The 18,970-nt window shown below is 38.9% G+C and overlaps 1 protein-coding gene across 3 annotated transcripts in view; it reads left to right on the forward strand.

The window, feature by feature from the left end:
• CFAP43 (cilia and flagella associated protein 43) overlaps positions 1-18,970 on the forward strand; it is a 116,130-nt gene that overhangs the window by 47,277 nt on the left and 49,883 nt on the right. For all 3 annotated transcript variants that reach the window (XM_017851744.1, XM_017851745.1, XM_017851743.1), the window contains 8 exons: positions 335-475; positions 1,251-1,423; positions 2,571-2,720; positions 3,545-3,675; positions 5,861-6,008; positions 8,431-8,523; positions 9,247-9,324; positions 15,770-15,895. In XM_017851744.1, coding sequence (XP_017707233.1) covers positions 335-475; positions 1,251-1,423; positions 2,571-2,720; positions 3,545-3,675; positions 5,861-6,008; positions 8,431-8,523; positions 9,247-9,324; positions 15,770-15,895 — 1,040 coding nt within the window. The remainder of the gene's footprint in view (positions 1-334; positions 476-1,250; positions 1,424-2,570; positions 2,721-3,544; positions 3,676-5,860; positions 6,009-8,430; positions 8,524-9,246; positions 9,325-15,769; positions 15,896-18,970) is intronic.

Raw genomic sequence — 18,970 nt, forward strand, 5'->3', positions numbered from 1 at the left:
GACTTGTGGGGACCAGCGCATGCAGGTGCTGGTTTGGAGGGATAGGAGTTGGAGATGATGCACTCTCGGGCCACCCTGACTAGGAAAGAAACCCAGACAGACTGGGCTGGTTTGAATCTGCTGGTCTAGACATCTAATCAGGAGAATCCCTCATCCATTCATCAAAAATATCCCTGTAACTTATGTTTAAAGGTCACTTTAAATGTCCAGCAAATAATTTGATTCTAAAGATTTAGTGAAGACAAGTCCACAGGTGATATCTTAATTGGAAAGGTAAAAGATTCTTTAAACTTATCAATGACCACTTGTGGTGTTGATTTCTGTTTGCTTTCAGAAGTGGCCAAAGACATTTTACAGATATCCACAGTGTCTCTTTCAGAAACAGACATAGTGGAAGTGATGGTGCTTTCCTCGCTTCTGGAAGCAGGGAGAAGCAGGTTGGAGATGTTCACACTGCCTACATTACTGCCACAAGGTAAAGAAAACACAAGCAACCAATTCTGCTCCTCAGCCCAGATACATCATTGTTATTGTTTTTTGGGTTTGTTTTATTTTTCTCTTGGCATGTGAAGAGGTAAAATGGCTACCTTTTGTCTACCTTTACAAAGTAAAACCAACAGGCTAAACAGTTTGAAGTGTGGACTTTTCCTTTGGGCTTCCTGACTCATGAGTCTGCTTTATTACCATAGGAAAAGAGATAGGATGAACAGACACATCAAATTGATTTGTTATTTTTGTGATGTCTCTTGTTTTGTAGCTTTGAATAGACATGGTTAAATTCAGATAGATTACAGTGTAGTTCCCTTCACTGACAAAATTATAAAGAAAGTTTTCTGGATAAAAAGGTATGAGAAAATAGATACTCTTTCCTTGTTTTAATAACAAATATATCTGGTTGGCAGTTTTGCAAATATGTAATTATAGAGCAGAAGAGAGCTGACAACCTCAAAGTACTTTTATGTTTTTGTAAGAGTCTCTATACCACCATGGGTTTCTTTCAATATGTCTCTAAGTTAATTGATTAAAATTTCATCAAGGCATTACAGAAATATTTTACCTACTATCAGCCATTTAATACTCAAAGTATTTCTAGGGAGACAAGTGTTTTAAATCATTTTATCACCTACTAGCTTCCGCAATATTAATTGAGCATTTAAATTTTATTCTGCTTTTCATAATTGTTCATAATTTTAAAAACCCAAAATTAATATATGGTGCGAGTGATTTCTCTTCTTTTCCAAATCTAATAGTTTCCACAACTTTTGCTGATGAAAGAGGAAGGCTGAAAGATGAAATCATTCATAAGTACCTGTATGAGCTGGAGCACACTCTGTCCTCTGCAGTCTTGGACTTTCAAAGTAAACAAATATATGGCTTCTGTAGTCAAGTGCCATACATCTGTAGCTACCTTCTTCCTAAAGAAGTATGTCAACACTTAAGTGTGCTCTCATTTGTCTTAGCAATCAAGATTGACACATTGTACTGATTAGATATGATCCTCTTGACCACGTTAACAGAATAGTTCAGTTAACAAATGCCTTCATTATATTAATATAATTCCCTTGAGCTAGGTATATAGTGTTATTTGTTAATCCATCATACAATATATTTGAGCAACCTGATACTTGTGCTGCATACATCATCTTTGTCAGATAAACATGCAGATGACACAATATTAGTTTAATGCCTTAAAAAACAACCTAGCATTAGGAAATCTATTCTACATATGCCAAGGGCTACAAGGTAGATGATTTGATTTGCAGTGGAACTTTGTATCTAAGCCATAACCAAAATTGCAAAAAATAATTAAACTGTGTTTCTGGCATTTTTTCATTACACTCTCTTCAGACATCTCATGCATTGTGTCACCTCCTGCTGCACATAATGGCCCAGTACCCTCCTGCTTTCTGCCCGTTGACCTGTCAGTTTCCCTTGATGTCTGTCTACCCACTTTGATAACGTCTACCTTCCTTCCTCTAAATTCTTCAGTCAAAGCTCTTCCAGAGTAGCCAGGATTAGACGTAGAAATTCAGAGAAGGAAGAAATGATTAGTGGCAAGAGAGATTCAAGAAAAGTTTCATGAAGGAAGCAATATTTGATCTGGACTTTGAAAAATAAGTCAGATTTAGACATGGAGAGATATTGCATACAGTTTTGGTGGGCAGCGCTCATATAGGGAGGCAGGGCAGGACTGGTGGGGATGGAGCAGAGAAGGGCATTCTAGACAAAAGGAAGGACATGTGCAGAGGCTTGGAGGTGGGAATGCATGAAACATACGGGGAATATTGACTTAAGCATGAAGATATATGAAATGATTAGTAAAAGTAAAGATTATCAGTGTAGGCTAGGATTTTTAATGGCAAGTAAACAAATAAAGAAGACTTTACTTAGTTGGCAGAAACAAACTTTTATTTGCAAAAATGGGAAACATGATGCAAACGCAGGTACCCACTTTATCGCATATCAGTTTATTTACAATGACAGTGTACAACAGGCATGTACATCTGCAAACCCAAAGGTGCTGCTTACCTGATCTTTTCTATAATGTGGTTATTTTCTTTGATTGGCAGGAACATATAGGTATCTACATTCTTAAACCATACAAAAAAGTACAAAGCAGACAGTATGGACCTGGAATGCTCTATCTGTCTTCACATGGATTGTGGCTCATAACAATAGCTAAATGTGGAATTCTGTGTATCCGAGACGTTTCTACTTTGGTAAGCTGTTTTCTTAAAAAAATATTATGGGTGTATATATTAATCTCATATAGAGAAACATTTTATATGTATATAAAAATTTGCTTATATATGCATAAAAACTCTGAAAAGATATTGAAGGTACTAATTACCTTGCTTGCCATTGGAAGTATTAGGTCATGGGAACAGGAAGGAGATTTCACAGAATACTCCTTTATAATTTTTGAATTTTGAACCATTTGAACGTATTGCCTATTTAAAAAACTAAATGAGAAAAGGCATCATGGTTGAGAACCAGTATGACTCAGAAATCTCAGTTTTTAAATTGTTGCCCTATATACCAAATTGGTGAGGCATTTTGTTTGAGTTCTAATCAAACTGGCTTAGTTAGCATCCTTCAGAGCATGTTATCTTCCATTCTTCACAGTGCCTGTCACCCTCGCTTATTACACTCAGCTACTTCACACATAAATAGAACCTGCCTGACTCGAAGTCATCAGAACGCACCATCTCTGCTTGCTGAAGGCCCCTTCCCTAGCTTTATAGACTTCTGCAATTCATTCACTTCTCTGCATCTGATTTCCTATTATAAACTGGTGATAATAATCCCAGTCCTTCCATACTACACAAAGGTAGTGGAAGAACAAATTAGTATTGGTGAATGTGGTTTGGACTGGGGATTTTAAATGCTATGTATTGCCAGTTGGCTACTTCCATACCAATTAAAATGCTGTTAGCAAATAGAAAATGATTTATCCACAGAAAAGGGGCGTATAACCCCATTAGAAAAGCCATGTGGTAGAATTGCATTTGTAATTTTTCTGCTTTATTTCTTAACTATTGAGGACACATTTGCTCGGTGTCGGAGTCATTCTCACCAGGGTCATGGGATTCAGTCAATGAGAATTTCAATGGATGGACAAAACATTCTGGTGAATGGGAGAGATGATGGCACCCTTGTCTACCTAAAGTGGAAGTACGTACAGTATTCAGTAAGTAACCCCATGTAGTATAGTGTTTTAAAATAGAGATTTTATTTTATGTTAGTACAGCAAGGCCAACATGCTGGGAGTCAACTGCCAGTGCAAAGAAAGTTTGTTATACTCACAGATCCCAGGAGAAGAGTACACTGCATGCTCAGGGACCACATGGGGCAGACCTGGGGTGGGTCAGGAGGCCGAGAGAGGGAGGAAAACGTGGATGAGATCGTCTCGTATGGTTTTCACAGGAAGGATTGGGCAGGTTTAGGATTGGCTAGTTTGAATAGTATCAGTGGGTTCTGAGGCATAGAGGCTGGCTGTAGTTGTCTCATACTCGGCCCTGGGGTGATTAGGGTGGGGAAATAGTGGTCCTGATTATGAAAGCCCACTAGAGCAAGTGGTTGGGGGTATGGTCTCTGGATTGATCGGTTTGCATTTGAAAAGCGTGCTCCAGAGCAAATTGTTTACTATCTTTAGAGACTGGCTATCCTCCAGAAGTCAGCAAGGCCCCAGATACCAGAGCATCAAAATACAGAAAATAAAATAAAATAAAAGACATAGTTAATATATATCTGAGAGTGATCAGTCCTATCTCTCATAACATAAGAAATGTGGACAATTCTGACCCTCAGATAACTTTAAAAACTCCTGTTTATCCCCTACACATGTGTATACATACATATACTTTCCTAATTAGATTTTGCTTAGATTATATCAAAGACAGTTTCAGTCGCCAAACAAGGAGGGGATCAGTTTTAGGGAGGAACTATTACCATCCTTGCTTCCAAGTTAAACTATAAACTAAATTCGTCCCATGGTTAGGAGGAATGAACAAGAACATCCAGCCTGTGAGACTGGAAACAAGATGGAGTCAGCCATGCTAGACTTCTTTCACTGCCGTAATCTTTGCAAGGGTGGTTTCAATCATGCGCTTCATTTTGGAAAAAATAATATTTCATGATACCTCCTGTGATCAAAGCAGTAATGAAATATGGGCCTTCTCTGCAACACTGTGAAAATGTTAAATGTTGTGGAGATTTTGTGTCATAACAATTTTGCTAGCCACTTGTCTCAAAGACTCATTTGAGGATTGCATCATCATGCCCATTTTATACATGGGATTCTGAATAGAATATTAACTTTTATCTCACTGTATAAGTCCTAACATATTCTTTATAACCAGCAAACAAATACTATCTCAGGCAACAACAAACTAGTGCTGGAGCCTTATTTATGCAGCTCAAAAAGAAGGACATTTTGATCCATTGGTAATCACCCAAACTTCTGACTCAAAACAAAGCTGGGTTTGAAACCATGGTCTAGGACTTACGACTTGGTGACGCTGGCATATGACAACCCCTCTAAATCATCTATTACAATGTTACCCAAGGTAGGGGATCTGTAGCATCTGTGAGCTTGTTAGAAATGCATATTCTTGGATCCCATCTGGACTTTCTGAGTCAGAATATCTGCAGGTGGGGCCCAGGAATCTGTTTTTAAACTCTCCCAGTTATGCTGATGCATCCAAAGTTTGCAGTGCCCTGGTGAATTAAGTGGAAGTAATAATACCACTCTCAATGCAGCGTGGGGTGATGAGGGCCACATGTGATTATGTGTGTGAAGCCGCACACTGCCTGGTGTATTCTGAGAGCTCAGCCAGTGCACTGGCTCTTCTGTGCAATGGCCAGGGCAGGTACAGAGGGCATGTTAAGTAAGGGTATGAGGACAGTGTGAGGAGAGGGCACCCTAGAAAGGTCAAGAAGCTTGTCATGGCCTGGAGCCCATGTAAGGTTCTCCAGTGAGAAGCAGAGTCCTTTAGCCATGCATGGTGGTATACCCCTGTGGTCCCAGCTACTCTGGAGGCTGAGGTGGGAGGATCATTTGAGCCCAGGAGTTCGAGGTTGCAGTAAGCTGTGATTACATCACCGTACTCCAGCCTAGGTGACAGAACAAGACCCTTTCTCTTTAAAAAAATAAAAATTTTTTAAAAAAGAAATTCTAAAAAAGAAGTAGGCACTGAAGAAGAAGTTTCCACAAGGCACTGTGAAGAATTGTCCACATATTTCCTTGGTTACTTATCTATAAACTGAAATGGTTAGTTACCTGAAAATAATACAGCTAAATGTGATTTTTTTTTCATTATGATTTTTGTAGCCTCTGTGTTTTCTTTTATTAATATAGGCGGTTTGGAGGACTCCTAGCCAGTGAAATTCTGGACTATTACCAAAAACTATTAATTTCTCTGAGCAGCACCATGGACAAGGAAAATGATTATTTAAGGACAACACCAAAAGTTTCCATAGATTTGGGATCCGATTCTGAACACACAGTTGAGTTCCTATATGACTAGCTTGCTTGCTTACATTTCTTTCTTTGTAAATCAGAGATTTTCGGCTTGTGGTTTCTTTAAGCAGATATTTAGTAATATTTCTCTTTTTCCAGGTATCCCATGATTTTCAAAAAGAGAATAAGCTATGTCTGAGAGAAAATATTTAGCCTTTCTCAAAGCAATTGCAAATGGTACATTTCAGATCTCATTTAAACCATAGTACAAAATCCAGGCTTGCCTGGAAAAAAAATCTTCTACCCACACTCGTACTTGGTCAAAATGGTCTCTCTATACTTTCGTATTACAGATGTTATTTAGGAAGTGTCTAGCTAAAGAACAGCATTCACTCATTCAATTAACAAATATTTATAGAGTGCCTACAGAGTGCTAGGCTGTGGGGGCTATAGCCATGAACAAGATAGAAAAATTTCTGCTTCTGTGGAGTTTACATCCGAATTGGGCATTGGGGATGGGCAGGGAGAGACAGATAAACAAGCAAATGCAGAGGAAACAATGAGATAGTAACAAGTTCTACTCAGTGAATAAAAATAGGTTGATGTGATAGTATTGGACTGGATAGCCTCTCCAAGAAGACATTTAAGCTGAGATCTGAATTAAAAGAGAACACCACCATGCAAAGACAATGGGAGGGTAGCAAGAGTATTCAGGGCAAAGGGGGAAAGAAAGAGCTTGGCGTGTGGTATGTTAGGACCTAAAAAAGACCCGTGCTGTTGAAGTGAGCAAGGGAGAAAGTGGTGGGAGGTGAAGTTTTCAAAGTGCGAGGAGACCAGGTAATGAAGGGCTTTGTAAACTAGGTAAAGAGCTTGAATTTTATTTTACATGTAATGAGAACTGAGTCAGGTGTTCTGAACAGAGGATTAACAAGGTATAATTGACATTATTGAAATGATTATTTGATGCTGTGAGAAGAATGTTTCCTGTAGGGGATAAGAAGGATAAGAAGCAGGGACATTGTTCAGGAGGCTGAGGCAGAGGTTCAGGTAGCAATGATGGAGGTGGAGGAGTCTTGTACCAAGGGGAGAAGTGGTGGATTCCAAGTGGGTTTCAGAGGTAGGGTTGATAGAACTCACTGATGAATTGGACATAGAGAGGAAAAGAAAGGGCCCAAGAACTCCTAGATTGTTTTACTTGAACATTCATGTAGAAGATGGTGTCATTCATGGAGATAGGGCAGACTGTGGGGGAAGGGGGCAGCTATGAAGGGAATTCAAAATCGGTTTTACCCATGCTAAGCTCAAGAAGCCTGTTAGACACCCAAGTGGAGATGCTAGTTCAGCCGTTGGATAGATGAACCTTGGGTTCTGGGGAGAGGTCGGGACTGGATATGTTGATTTGAGTCAAGGACATGCTGATGGGATTTAAAGCCATGACACTAGGTAAGGACATCATGGAAGCATGAATGGCAAGAAGCAGAAGAGGACCAGGACAGAGCAACTTCTGGTGAGCCAGGAGAAGAGTTCAGGGATGCAGAGGACCCTGAGGAGGGTTAGCCAGTGAGGTTACAGGAGAGCCAGGAGAGCGTGGCATCCCAAACTCTTTCAAGACATTTTGCTGCAAAGGGGAGCACAGAAATAGGGTGGTGGGCTGGCAGGGGCAGTGGTTGGCACACACCTGTAATCCCAGCACTTTGGGAGGCTGAGGTGGGCATATCATGAGGTCAGGAGATCAAGACCATCCTGGCTAACATGGTGAAACCCCGTCTCTACTAAAAATACAAAAGATTAGCCAAGTGTGGTGGCACACGCCTGTAGTCCCAGCTACTCAGGAGGCTGAGGCAGGAGAATGGCGTGAACCCGGGAGGCAGAGCTTGCAGTGAGCCAAGATCATACCACTGCACTCCAGCCCGGGCGACAGAGTGAGACTCCGTCTCAAAAAAAAAAAAAAAAAAAAAAAAAAATAGGGTGGTGGCTGAAGAAGAATGTGATGGTCAAGTGAGAGTAATTTTCCTAAGACAGAAGATAGTAGAACATGTTTGGATACTGTTGGTGAAGATCCTATAAAAGGGAGACATTGATAATACAGAAGGAGATGGCAGTGAAAAAAAAAATTTTAAGTATTAAGACTTCAAAAAGAAGAAAAAAGATCCTAAGCACAGATGGTGGCACAGGCCTTGTGGGCAGAACATGTGGGTCACAGTAACAAAGAAGGCGAAGAGTGGTGACAGTGTGACCGGTCTGATCACCTCTGCTTCCTCGGTGGAAGCTGTGGCTAATATAAGGGCAGACTGATAGGACTTACATGAATAAAATGTTATATCTTGGGCAGACAAAATGTTTGAGATTATTTTCAAAAATGCAACAAATGCAAAGGAATTCAAAGCAGTTACATGTGGTAGGGTGGGAGGGGAAAAACTTGATGAATTTTAACTTTAACACGTCTGTCTTTTTCTAACATGTATCAGAAACAGAAGGCAAGCATTGACTCATCACAAGATGAATTAGTTCTAACTGATGTTAAGAAGGAAATTCCTTGGATACAACAAAAAAGCCAAGAGGTATTTGTGAAACATGGGGTAGGTTTGAAATAGTGCTCTGTAGATGCACCAAATAGATCAGGAAACCTACTGGTAAGTTAGAAGATGGAATGAGACACCACTCGGCAGAGCATTACAACATACAGGTGTAACTTTTCTGAAAGCAAATAAACACCCTAAACACAGCCCAGTCATTTAGATCAAGTTATATGAGCTTTAAGAACTGTACGTAGGCTGACATGCAACCCAACAATGGTGTCCAGGTAAACCACAGCAAAGCATGAACTGCAGTACTCCACTGTGGAGTGAGTTTTAGGGGATGCTACCTCTGTCCTGTGGACCAGGAACAGGGGAAGGGATGTTGTGGCTGCAGCTGTTCAGGAAGGTGACTGACTGATTATAGCTCGTGCCTGGATTTAGCCTATTGATCTAGTCTCAAGTTCCCAATAAAAGTGCATACTGGTTTTCCTTAACCAACTGTTCACTAATTTTTCACTATTTTCTTTCCATTGGCCATATAATTGACATGTGTTTCATGTAGCTTTAATGTCACTTACATAGCAGCAGTTAGATTTAAGCAAGGTATTGCAGTGGTATTACTTCATGTACACTTTATATTCATCTTTACAAATTTTAGTTTCTGTTTCTAGAGAATTGCTATCTATGTATCTCTTTATATATTTCTCTGTCTCTCTCTCTCTTATTTCTCTTGCTTTGTTAAGTGATACAATTGTTCCGTTTCAGGCCATCAAAAAGGAGGTTAATCTGTTTTCCAACAAAAGGAAAGAGATAAAACAAGGAATCAAATCACTTTCCAAAACTGTAAGTGTTGTAATTTCATATTCTAATACATTTGGCCCTTATTCTAAAATTACTTTTTGAACTTAATTTTGTTCTACCCTGAGGAACTATACCTCCCTTTCTCTGCTTGTAAGCTCAGTTTTCTGAAGTTCTTTAATAAGATAAAAGTTTCACCAATTCATACTCCATATCAACAGTGGTTTTCCCCATCTTCCCCAAATTACCGTCTTAATTGCTTTTATAATACTGATTTTACCAAAGTTATGCATTTATATTTTACAGATTAAATAATACTGAGTTATGTAGTTAAAAATAATATTTTTTAAGCAGCCACTGCCCTACTTCTCTTGACTGATACTTGTACTCCTGAGGTAACTGTTTTCTCTTCTTTCCACTTTTTCATTTGGGCTGTTTACCTCTGTCTAAATAGTCTTCTTACTACTGTTGTTATTTCTTGATGTTTCTGTTTTGATGCTAACTATGGGCTTCCTGGTATGGAACATGAGTAGTTATGCTTGTTACTGCTCCCCATCCCCACTATAGCACACATATAAATCCATGCTTGGAATACATACTATGATAGTTATTTGAATATTCTTCAAAGCTGAGCCACACGGTATATTATTATTACACTTCTGCTTTTACAACTTGATTTTTCTTAGAATTAATAGTTAACCTTTGTTTTGGATAAGGCTTTCTATGACCTATTCAAACTCAAAATGCTAACAAATTCTTCTCAATACAATCAAACACCTGAAGTGATCAATCTGTCAGTGCGTTTTTTGGGCAACCTCCCTTCTAGAGCTTTCCATCCTCCAGCTCCAGTCAAAGCACCTTGCTCTTGCTCTGTAGACCAGGTGTATGGCTGCTGTCCTAGAGATCTGCCTCCTAAGTTGGAGCTCCTATTTCCTGAGTCCCACTTGATTTTCTTTGTATTCTTGGTGTGTGTCCTTCAGTAGCTTCCTACGCAGGACTGCTGTGTTGTGCCATGCTTGGGAACATCCTTTATAACATAGCTGTGCTTCTGGGGTACCATTCAAGTGGTACCACTGTGAATGGTGCCCTGCTGCTAGACCTGTCAGATGCTTTGGCTCTGTTCTTGAGAAAGGGTACATGGGAGGTACACTTTGTGAGATATGGTTTTTCTTAAAATGTAATTATCCTACACTCATATCCATTTGATGGTTTGCCTTCAGAATGTTTTTTTTTTGTTTGTTTTGTTTTGTTTTTTGAGACGGAGTCTAGCTCTGTCGCCCAGGCTGGAGTGCAGTGGCTGGATCTCAGCTCACTGCAAGCTCCGCCTCCCGAGTTTACACCATTCTCCTGCCTCAGCCTCCCAAGTAGCTGGGACTACAGGCGCCCGCCACCTCGCCCAGCTAGTTTTTTGTATTTTTTTTTTTTTAGTAGAGACGGGGTTTCACCATGTTAGCCAGGATGGTCTCGATCTCCTGACCTCATGATCCGCTCATCTCAGCCTCCCAAAGTGCTGGGATTACAGGCTTCAGCCACCGCGCCTGGCCGTGCCTTCAGAATGTTGAAGGCTTGCTCCATTGTCTCCTGACTTCCAGTGTTTCCTTCAGAGACTCCAGTGCCTGACTCCCAATTCTTTGTAGGTAACCAGATTTTTATCTTTGGAGACTTATAGGATCTTCTCTTTATCCACAGTGTTTGGAAATTTACAGGTATGCACCTTGATATGTTCAATGGGTATTCTTGGTTTGCACCAGCAAACCTTTTCCACTCTTCTTTGAGCCCCAAGAGGCTGGCCTTTATGGATAGTAGCAATGCACTGTCTTGCCTTCTGACTTTCTCTTGGGTTTAGGCAATAAGTGGCATCAGCAGGAGAACCCCATTGTTGCTGCTCATGAAGGCCAGCCTCTTGGGGCTCAGATCATGGATTGCAGGGCAGGAGACTAAGACCAGGGTCCTCATTCTCCCAGTTTCCTCCCTGTAGGGTTATGAGCTGGCAATGACCGCCATCCCTCTCCTACATTTATGGGTCTCTCCAGGTTCATTAACCGCTCCCAGCTCTTGCCCTTCAGACCTAGAAGTGGAGATGGCTTCCCGCAGTTGGAAGCCTAATGCTTTATCATGTCTTGCTGGCTCTCCTGACTCTGCCAAATCTTTTTTTTTAAGTTTCTCTCTTCAGTTTTCCCATTTGAATGTGTTACCTTTTCCTACCAGGACCCTAGGTGTCTTATTCTTTCATATGCTAGACTTTGATGGGCATTTTAATAGGAAACCTTTGTCTCTCGGTTTTAGGAAAAGTTCTTAAATCATTTCCTTGGCCCTTTGTTTTTATTTTCCTAATTACTAATAAGACTGAGCACCTTTTCATAACTCTAAACACTATTTGTATTTCTTCTCCTGTGAATTTCCTGTTTATATTCTTTGCCTATTTCCTTATTGGATAATTGGTTATTTTCTTGTTGATTATAGGAGTTCTTTATTTTTATTTTTTATTTATATGTATTTATGATAATTAGAGTTAGCTAGCCTATGGTAACACATAAACTCAAAAAAGCATAGTGGCACAGTGATGAGAAGGTTATTTCATTCCCATGTAACCATCCTGGGTAGGTATTCAGCTCAGCAGCTGCTCTGTTCCATGCAGTCATTCAGAGACCCTGCTATCTTCAACTCAGGGCTTCGAAGATTGCCTTGTTTGATCTCATCTGAGTCAGTTGGAAAGGAAAAGAGCATGGAAGTGTGAACAGGACATACCTAAAGGTAGCCCTTATTATTAGGTGGAACTTCATGTAATTGCTGTTTTATGTGGCTCAACCTACAAATATTTTCTAGAAAAATATATGGCTCATCCTACTACAAATACTTTCTGTCTTTTAACTTTTATGAAGTACCAAATTTTAAATAATTTTATTAGAAAGCAGAATTTTAAAATTATGGCATGATCCAAGTTTTTGATTATTTTCTTTATAACTTTTGGGTTTTACATCTGATTTTAAATGACCTTTCAAAGTCACACATATTTTCTTCTAATACTCTTTGATTTCACCTATAATTTATTTTTGTGAATGGTATGTCATATGGTTCTAATTTTATTTTTTTCAAATAAATAGCCCATTTCCCAAGTCTGTTTTATTTAATATACTGTCCTTTCTCTGCTGATTTGCGGTGTCTCCTCTATCAATCCCTGGACATAGGATTGTTTCTGGACTCTGTTCTAAGATTGAATATTGATCTTTTCTTGAGCCAATACCAAGCTATTTTAATTACTATGGCTTTATAATAGTTCTTGTATCTTGAGAATAATTCTCCTTTTGCCCTTCTTTTTAAAAAAAAAAAAGGCCTTTTTATGTGTACTTACTTTTCCATCAGAATTTTAAAATCAGCTTGTCAAACTCCATGAAAAACTCTCATTTGATTTTGATTGAGAGTATATTGCTTATAGTTTGATTTGGAGAAGAATTTATCTGCCAGCTCTGAACTTTAGTGTATATATATATTATATAACTAAATAATATATATGATAAAACTTTACTGAAGAATATTTTAAATGGACAGTAAGATATATACAGACAGTCCCCAACTCAGAGTGGTTCAACTTATAATTTTTCGACCTTGTGATGGTACAAAAGCAATGCACATTCAGTAGAAACTGTGATTTAAATTTTGAATTTGGTCTTTTCCCAGAGTAGCAATATGTGGTACCATACTTTCTCACAATGGTGGGCAGTGGCAGTAAGCCACAGCTCCTAGTCAGCCATGCATGAAGGTAAACAATGAATACTCTGAAGTATACTGTGTTGCCATCATTTTTTGGATATCGTGTTTTATGTTTTCGCAGCCCATCATGTCTACAAATGCCCCTTTTGACATGATATTTTCATCTTACAATGGGTTTGTTGGACCATAACCCCATCATAAGTTGAGGAGCATCTGTATATTTATATATTTACATCTTTCATTTATTTATTTAGAGACAAGATCTTGCTTAGTAACCCAGGCTAGAGTGCAGTGGCACAAGCGTAGCTCACCGCAGCCTGAACTCCTGGGCACAAGCAATCCTCTCACCTCAGCCTTCCAAGTAAGCTAGGCCTGTAGACATGCGCCACCATGCCCAACTGATTTTTGTATTTTTTTTGAAGAGACGGGGTCTCCCTATGTTGCCCAGGCTGGTCTTGAATTCCTAGCCTTCTGCCTTGGCCTCCCAAAGTGCTGGGATTACAGGCATGAGCCACTGCACCAGGCCTGTGTATTTATTTCTTTTAAAATATATAACTTTGAAAGTTATATTTTCAATAAATATATAATATTTACATATGTGTATATTATATATTTATTTATTTATTCAATTTTAAAAAGATAATCTCCAGTGAAAGTTTATAGTTTCTCCAAAAGTGACTTTGTGTAAATTTCTTATTAGGTTTATTTTAGGTATCTTATAGTTTATACCATTTTTGTGAGTGGAATATTTTTCTATTACATTGGTGATATGGTTTGACTGTGTCCCCACCCAAATCTCATCTTGAATTGTAGCTCCCATAATTCCCATGTATTGTGGGAGGGACCTAGTGGGAGATAATTGAATTATGAGAGCGGGTCTTTCTCATGCTATTCTTGCAATAGTGAATAAGTCTGAGGAAATCGGATGGTTTTAAAAAGGGGAGTTTCCCTACACAAGCTCTCTTCTCTTATCTGCTGCCATGTGAGACATGCCTTTCCTTTCACCTTCTGCCATGATTGTGAGGCTTCCCCAGCCATGTGGAACTGTAAGCCCATTAAACCTCTTTCTTTTGTCTTTATCAGCTGCATGAAAACAGACTAATACAATTGGTGTATGTTATATATTGGTATATATTATTGGTATATGTGAATATTATTGATTTTTTTCTGACCACCTTGTTGAATTCTTTTTAGTTCTACTATTTTGTCACTTGATTGTCTTAGATTATCTAGGTAGACTATCATATCTTTTGAAAATAACATATTTATCTCTTATCAGTCATTATCCTTCATTTATTTTTCTTGTCTTGTGATTCTCTTTATGAAATACAATATTTTGCACTCCTAGTTCCTGTAAAATTATAACCTTCTTGCTTAATTAACTCTTTTCCTTTGGGCAACAAGTCTTCTATTTTGTTGAATTTATTGTTTCTCTCCAGTGGTCTTGTTGTTCCCCAAATATTTAGTGATTTATTGTTATTATTTCATGCTTGTCTTTATAATTGAAACTCTCTGGTACAATTCCATGATACCAGCTCAGCCTGCTTTGGAAGAAGTGTAGGAGATCTGACTTTAGCAGGTATTCTGTCTGCTCTCAGTAAAAAGAGAAAGGGTGGGTGGTGTTGGGAAGTGTCTTGGCAGCCCATTGTGTGATGCGGGGAGTTCTCTATTCTTTCTAGCCACTGACAGATTCCTTGGGCCTTGCCTTGTTTCTCCCATCCAAATATTCATTCCAGTTTCTTCTGCCTGGAGACAAACACTCCAGTTACTACTGCTGGACCCTAGGGTACTTCACCAGGTGAGGGTACAGGCAGGTTCTACTGTCTGTTTCTGATGCAGCAGCCCCAACTAATCAACCTGCCAGCACTCTTAGGTAAACCCTTGTTCCTGTATCTGGTGTAGCCTCCACCTGTTGTTAAGTGCTGTGCTGAGGGCATTCTGGGCTGTGATGCATCCTGCTGATCCATCTGATTTCCATCTTTCAGTTGTTGTAGTTTTCATGCTCCTGAAGGATTCTATTTCTTTTTTCCTCTTCATTGTAGTAATGGATTTATCTATGCTATACTTCTTTTCTCTTAACTTTATATTTTGGGGCAAAAAAGAAAAATTGTTGAACTCATTCTCAGTCTATCATTTTGAAACTGAAGTCCCATTTTTTCTATCATGTTGTCTGCCTCATTTTTGTTTATTTGTAAGTGCTTTTTATATATTAAAGACATGAATATTTTGTCATATATGTTGCAGTGTGTATTCTTTGCCCCTGAATTTTTTGAAGTTATAAACTTTTAAAGATAATTTTTATTGTATAGAAGTTCAAATTTGTACAAAATTGAAGAGAATAGTATAATACATCCAGTGGCCAATATCATTTCACCAATGCTTCCATCCATTACCCTTTCCCTGATTATTCTGAAGTAAATCCCAAACATCATATCATCTCTATTTTGGTATGTGTCTCTAAGTGATAAAGACTCTTAAAACACATAACCATAATGCTGTTAGTATACCTCAAACTAGCAACAGTGCTTTAATATCATAGAATGAAATGATGAGCTTATGTATTTTGTAGTTTTCTTGTTAGATGAATGAGTTTTAAGGATGAAACCTTAAAACTTCAATAACCACAATAAGTCCATAATCTAATTCTTTACTTAGTAGTACATTTAGATAAAGAAAACATCTATTTTTTATTGATTGCTGCCTAAAAGAAACTAAGAAAATTATCTTATTACAGTTTAATTCTTTACTTATCACCACCCTTTTTTATTTCAACATTCAGATTCTGAATATGATGGAAGAAAATGACAAACTAGAAAATATTGCAAAATTAGACCAACAGGAATTTGGTCTAGATCTTGAGGAACTAGAAAGGCTTCATGATGAAAGTCAGGAAGAAGTGGCAAAGGTATGAAAAAGTATAATTTAAGCACCATAAAGTTATGATGAAAGAAGTAAAAAGATAACAGGAAAGGGAACTTTTTCATAATAATGTGAATATGACAAAACCTTTTCCAGTGTAATGTGAATAAAGCAAATGTAGTACATGTAAGTGTAATGAATCAGAGGGTCACTGAATTTGGGGTTAGGAGCAGGGGAACATCTAGGCTAGCCAGACATCTGACATTTGCTTCCCCTCCAAGACATTCCTGCCAGCCATATGTTTGAACATTTTTGGAAATCTTCTCAGCCACCTCATGCCAACTTTGGACGCTTCTGGTTTAGTAAGCCCTTTCTTAATTAAAGTGGAAATCTTTCTTCCTGTACTCACTGATCCTTCTACTCTTTGAGCACTTCCTACTCTATGGCCCCTCTGAGAGTGGTAGAGGATTAGAAATTTCCATGTTCCCTGTGGATCTTCTCCTGTCTAGACTAATTATCCTAGCTCCTATGACCATCATGTATTATACTTTCAATAGTCTCGTCATGATCTTGCCCTTTTCCTCCAGATTAATTATATTTGCATATTGTACCCACAGAAGAATTCAAATTATTTTCTGTCCAGTGTAGAGAAAAGCATAAACTGAAACCTCCATTCATACTATACTTCTATTAATTGAGCCTTTGTATTATTTTGTGGCAGTCACATCAAATTGTTTGCTCATATGGATTTTATTTTAAATAAAAGCCCTAAGTGTGTTTTACACAGGATATACTGAAGCTACCTCTTTCTCAACCTGCTAGTACAGGTTAATTTTTTGAATCTGCAAATATAAAAACACAGGAGAATGAAAGATAGCTGGATTCAAGGACAGTTAAGGTGGATTATAATAGATGAAACAACTACACCAAGAGGAGGTTGATTATTTGACTGATGCCTCTAGGAGGGAGGTTTCCACCGTGTGCCCCAGGACTTGGTCCTGATAAACATGTTTATTAATGACTGGGGTGAAGATACAGAAATGAGGAGATTTGTCAAATTAATGAATGACATGAGACTGAGAAGTTGAGGAAATGTAGTGGATAACAATTAGGACAAGAGTATCTCAACAGACTGATTTAGTACAATAAAATTTACCTGGGATAATCATTCCTTCATTTATTCTGCAACATTTATTCATGTCCCAGGCACATTAATGTAGGTGCTGGGAATACAATAATGAAGACAGACACATTTCATGGGGCTAATGTACTGAAGAAGACCGGTCGTAAATGAATCTCTACATAGTATATGATGGAAACAAACTGGATGCTGTGATAGATGTGGGAGATCTACTTCTGTGGTCAAAGAAAGCCACTTCAAAGGGCAGACATTTCAGTTGAGAACTAAAGGAAGAGAGACATCTGGCTGTGCAAAGATCTGGGGGGAGTGAATGTCAAGCACAGGGAGCAACAAGAGCAAAGGCCCACAGGCAGAAATGGCTTGCAGTATTCCAGGAACAGCACGGCCAGAAAGGCTGAAGCATGCTGGGTGGGAGAGAGCCTCATGGAATGAGGTAGGGGAGGTAGGCAGAGGCTAGCGCCTAAAGACCTTGTATATTGTGATAAAGAATTTGGCTTTTTTATTGATTGTGCAACAGGAAGCTATGAAAAAAGTCCCATTTTCTTATCACAAGAGGTAGGCACCAATCTAGGAGCTTTTTGAATTTATTTATTTTGATTATCACAATTCAAAAAGGCAGGTGATAGTTTGCCCCACTTGAAAAAACTGAGGCTTAGATAGAGGCTTAGAGAGCTACAGCCACTTGGCTAAGATCAGAACCAGGAGGATCCTGGCTGTTCCTCCTCAGAGGCTCTTCCTCCTTGGCTCTGGCTTGGCTCAGGCTCAGAATGCCCCTGCTATTCTGCACCAGGTTCTCCCAGCCCAGTCATCTTGACCACTCAGCAATGTGTGTGGGTTCGGTGCCTGCCCCCTTCCTCACTGTATATTTGCTTCTTTCTCCAAGCTGTATATGACTACTTGACACAGTGAACCTGCTCCCCCGGCCCACTGAACTATTTACCATTGCCAAACTCATCCTACCTCCCCCACTGCCACCCTGTGCCTCTGCCCCAGATGCCCTTCCTTGCCACTTACCAAATTCATGCTCATCCCTCAAGAGTTCTCCTTGATCCTCTGAGACAGGATTTGGCGCAGAGAAAGGCCCTCCACATGCTAGTTTCCATCATATTGTTTATTTTTTTTCTTGAGCTCTGTGCCTTTGAAGAGATATTAACACCAGATTAGGCACAATAGTGGTCCATTAGAGAACAGTGTTAGCAGATGACACCATAAACTCAGCTGTTTAGGAGCTTTCAGCATGTTTAGGATCAGAATACCAGTCCTTAGGAGGAGTTAGTGGCACCTGCCAGTCAAGGATGTGAATGAGAGACTAGGCTACTACCCTGCCCCGGCCAGGATCTCAATAATAGGAAAAAGACCAAAGCCCAATAATGACAACCTGGACACAGTATTAGGGACTGAGTTTGGAGGAGTTGATAAACAGCCTCAGCAGTGGAGAGAGGAGGGCCGAGTGGGCTGGGAATCAGGCAGGTCCTGACAACTGATATGCCAAGCCAGCTGTCTATTTAGAAAGAAATAATTTAAAACTATATTAGCTATTAACTTACTGGGTCAGAATCAAAAAGAAATGAATTGCAAATTAAAGTCATTTAATCAGACAATAAAATAAATAGAAATTCACAAGAAGTACTAAAAAAGACATTTTAAATCTGCGAGATATTATTCTTAGCTAGTTTGCTAATAATTCTGCCAAAAAAATGAAGTGCACAGAGATCCTGAAAAGGATGCTAAGGACTAAAGATTGTTAGGTCTCACTTTCACACCAGGCCTTTCAGGAAACTGTATTGAAATAGGAATACTTAATTATTTAAATAATAAGCAATGGGATTACGTAAGCAAGTAAAACTAACTGAAGTAACATGTTTTTAAGTGGAAAAAAACACAAATTGTATGATCCCCAAAGGGTAGCAGAGGGTTCTTTTTTATTGTGGACGTAAATAATAGAATAATTAAGTACAGTAAAGACTCCCAGACAGAGGT

This window comes from Rhinopithecus bieti, unplaced genomic scaffold, assembly GCF_001698545.2.
Source record: "Rhinopithecus bieti isolate Rb0 unplaced genomic scaffold, ASM169854v2 scaffold_31787, whole genome shotgun sequence".
NCBI classification, from domain to species: Eukaryota; Metazoa; Chordata; class Mammalia; order Primates; family Cercopithecidae; genus Rhinopithecus; species Rhinopithecus bieti.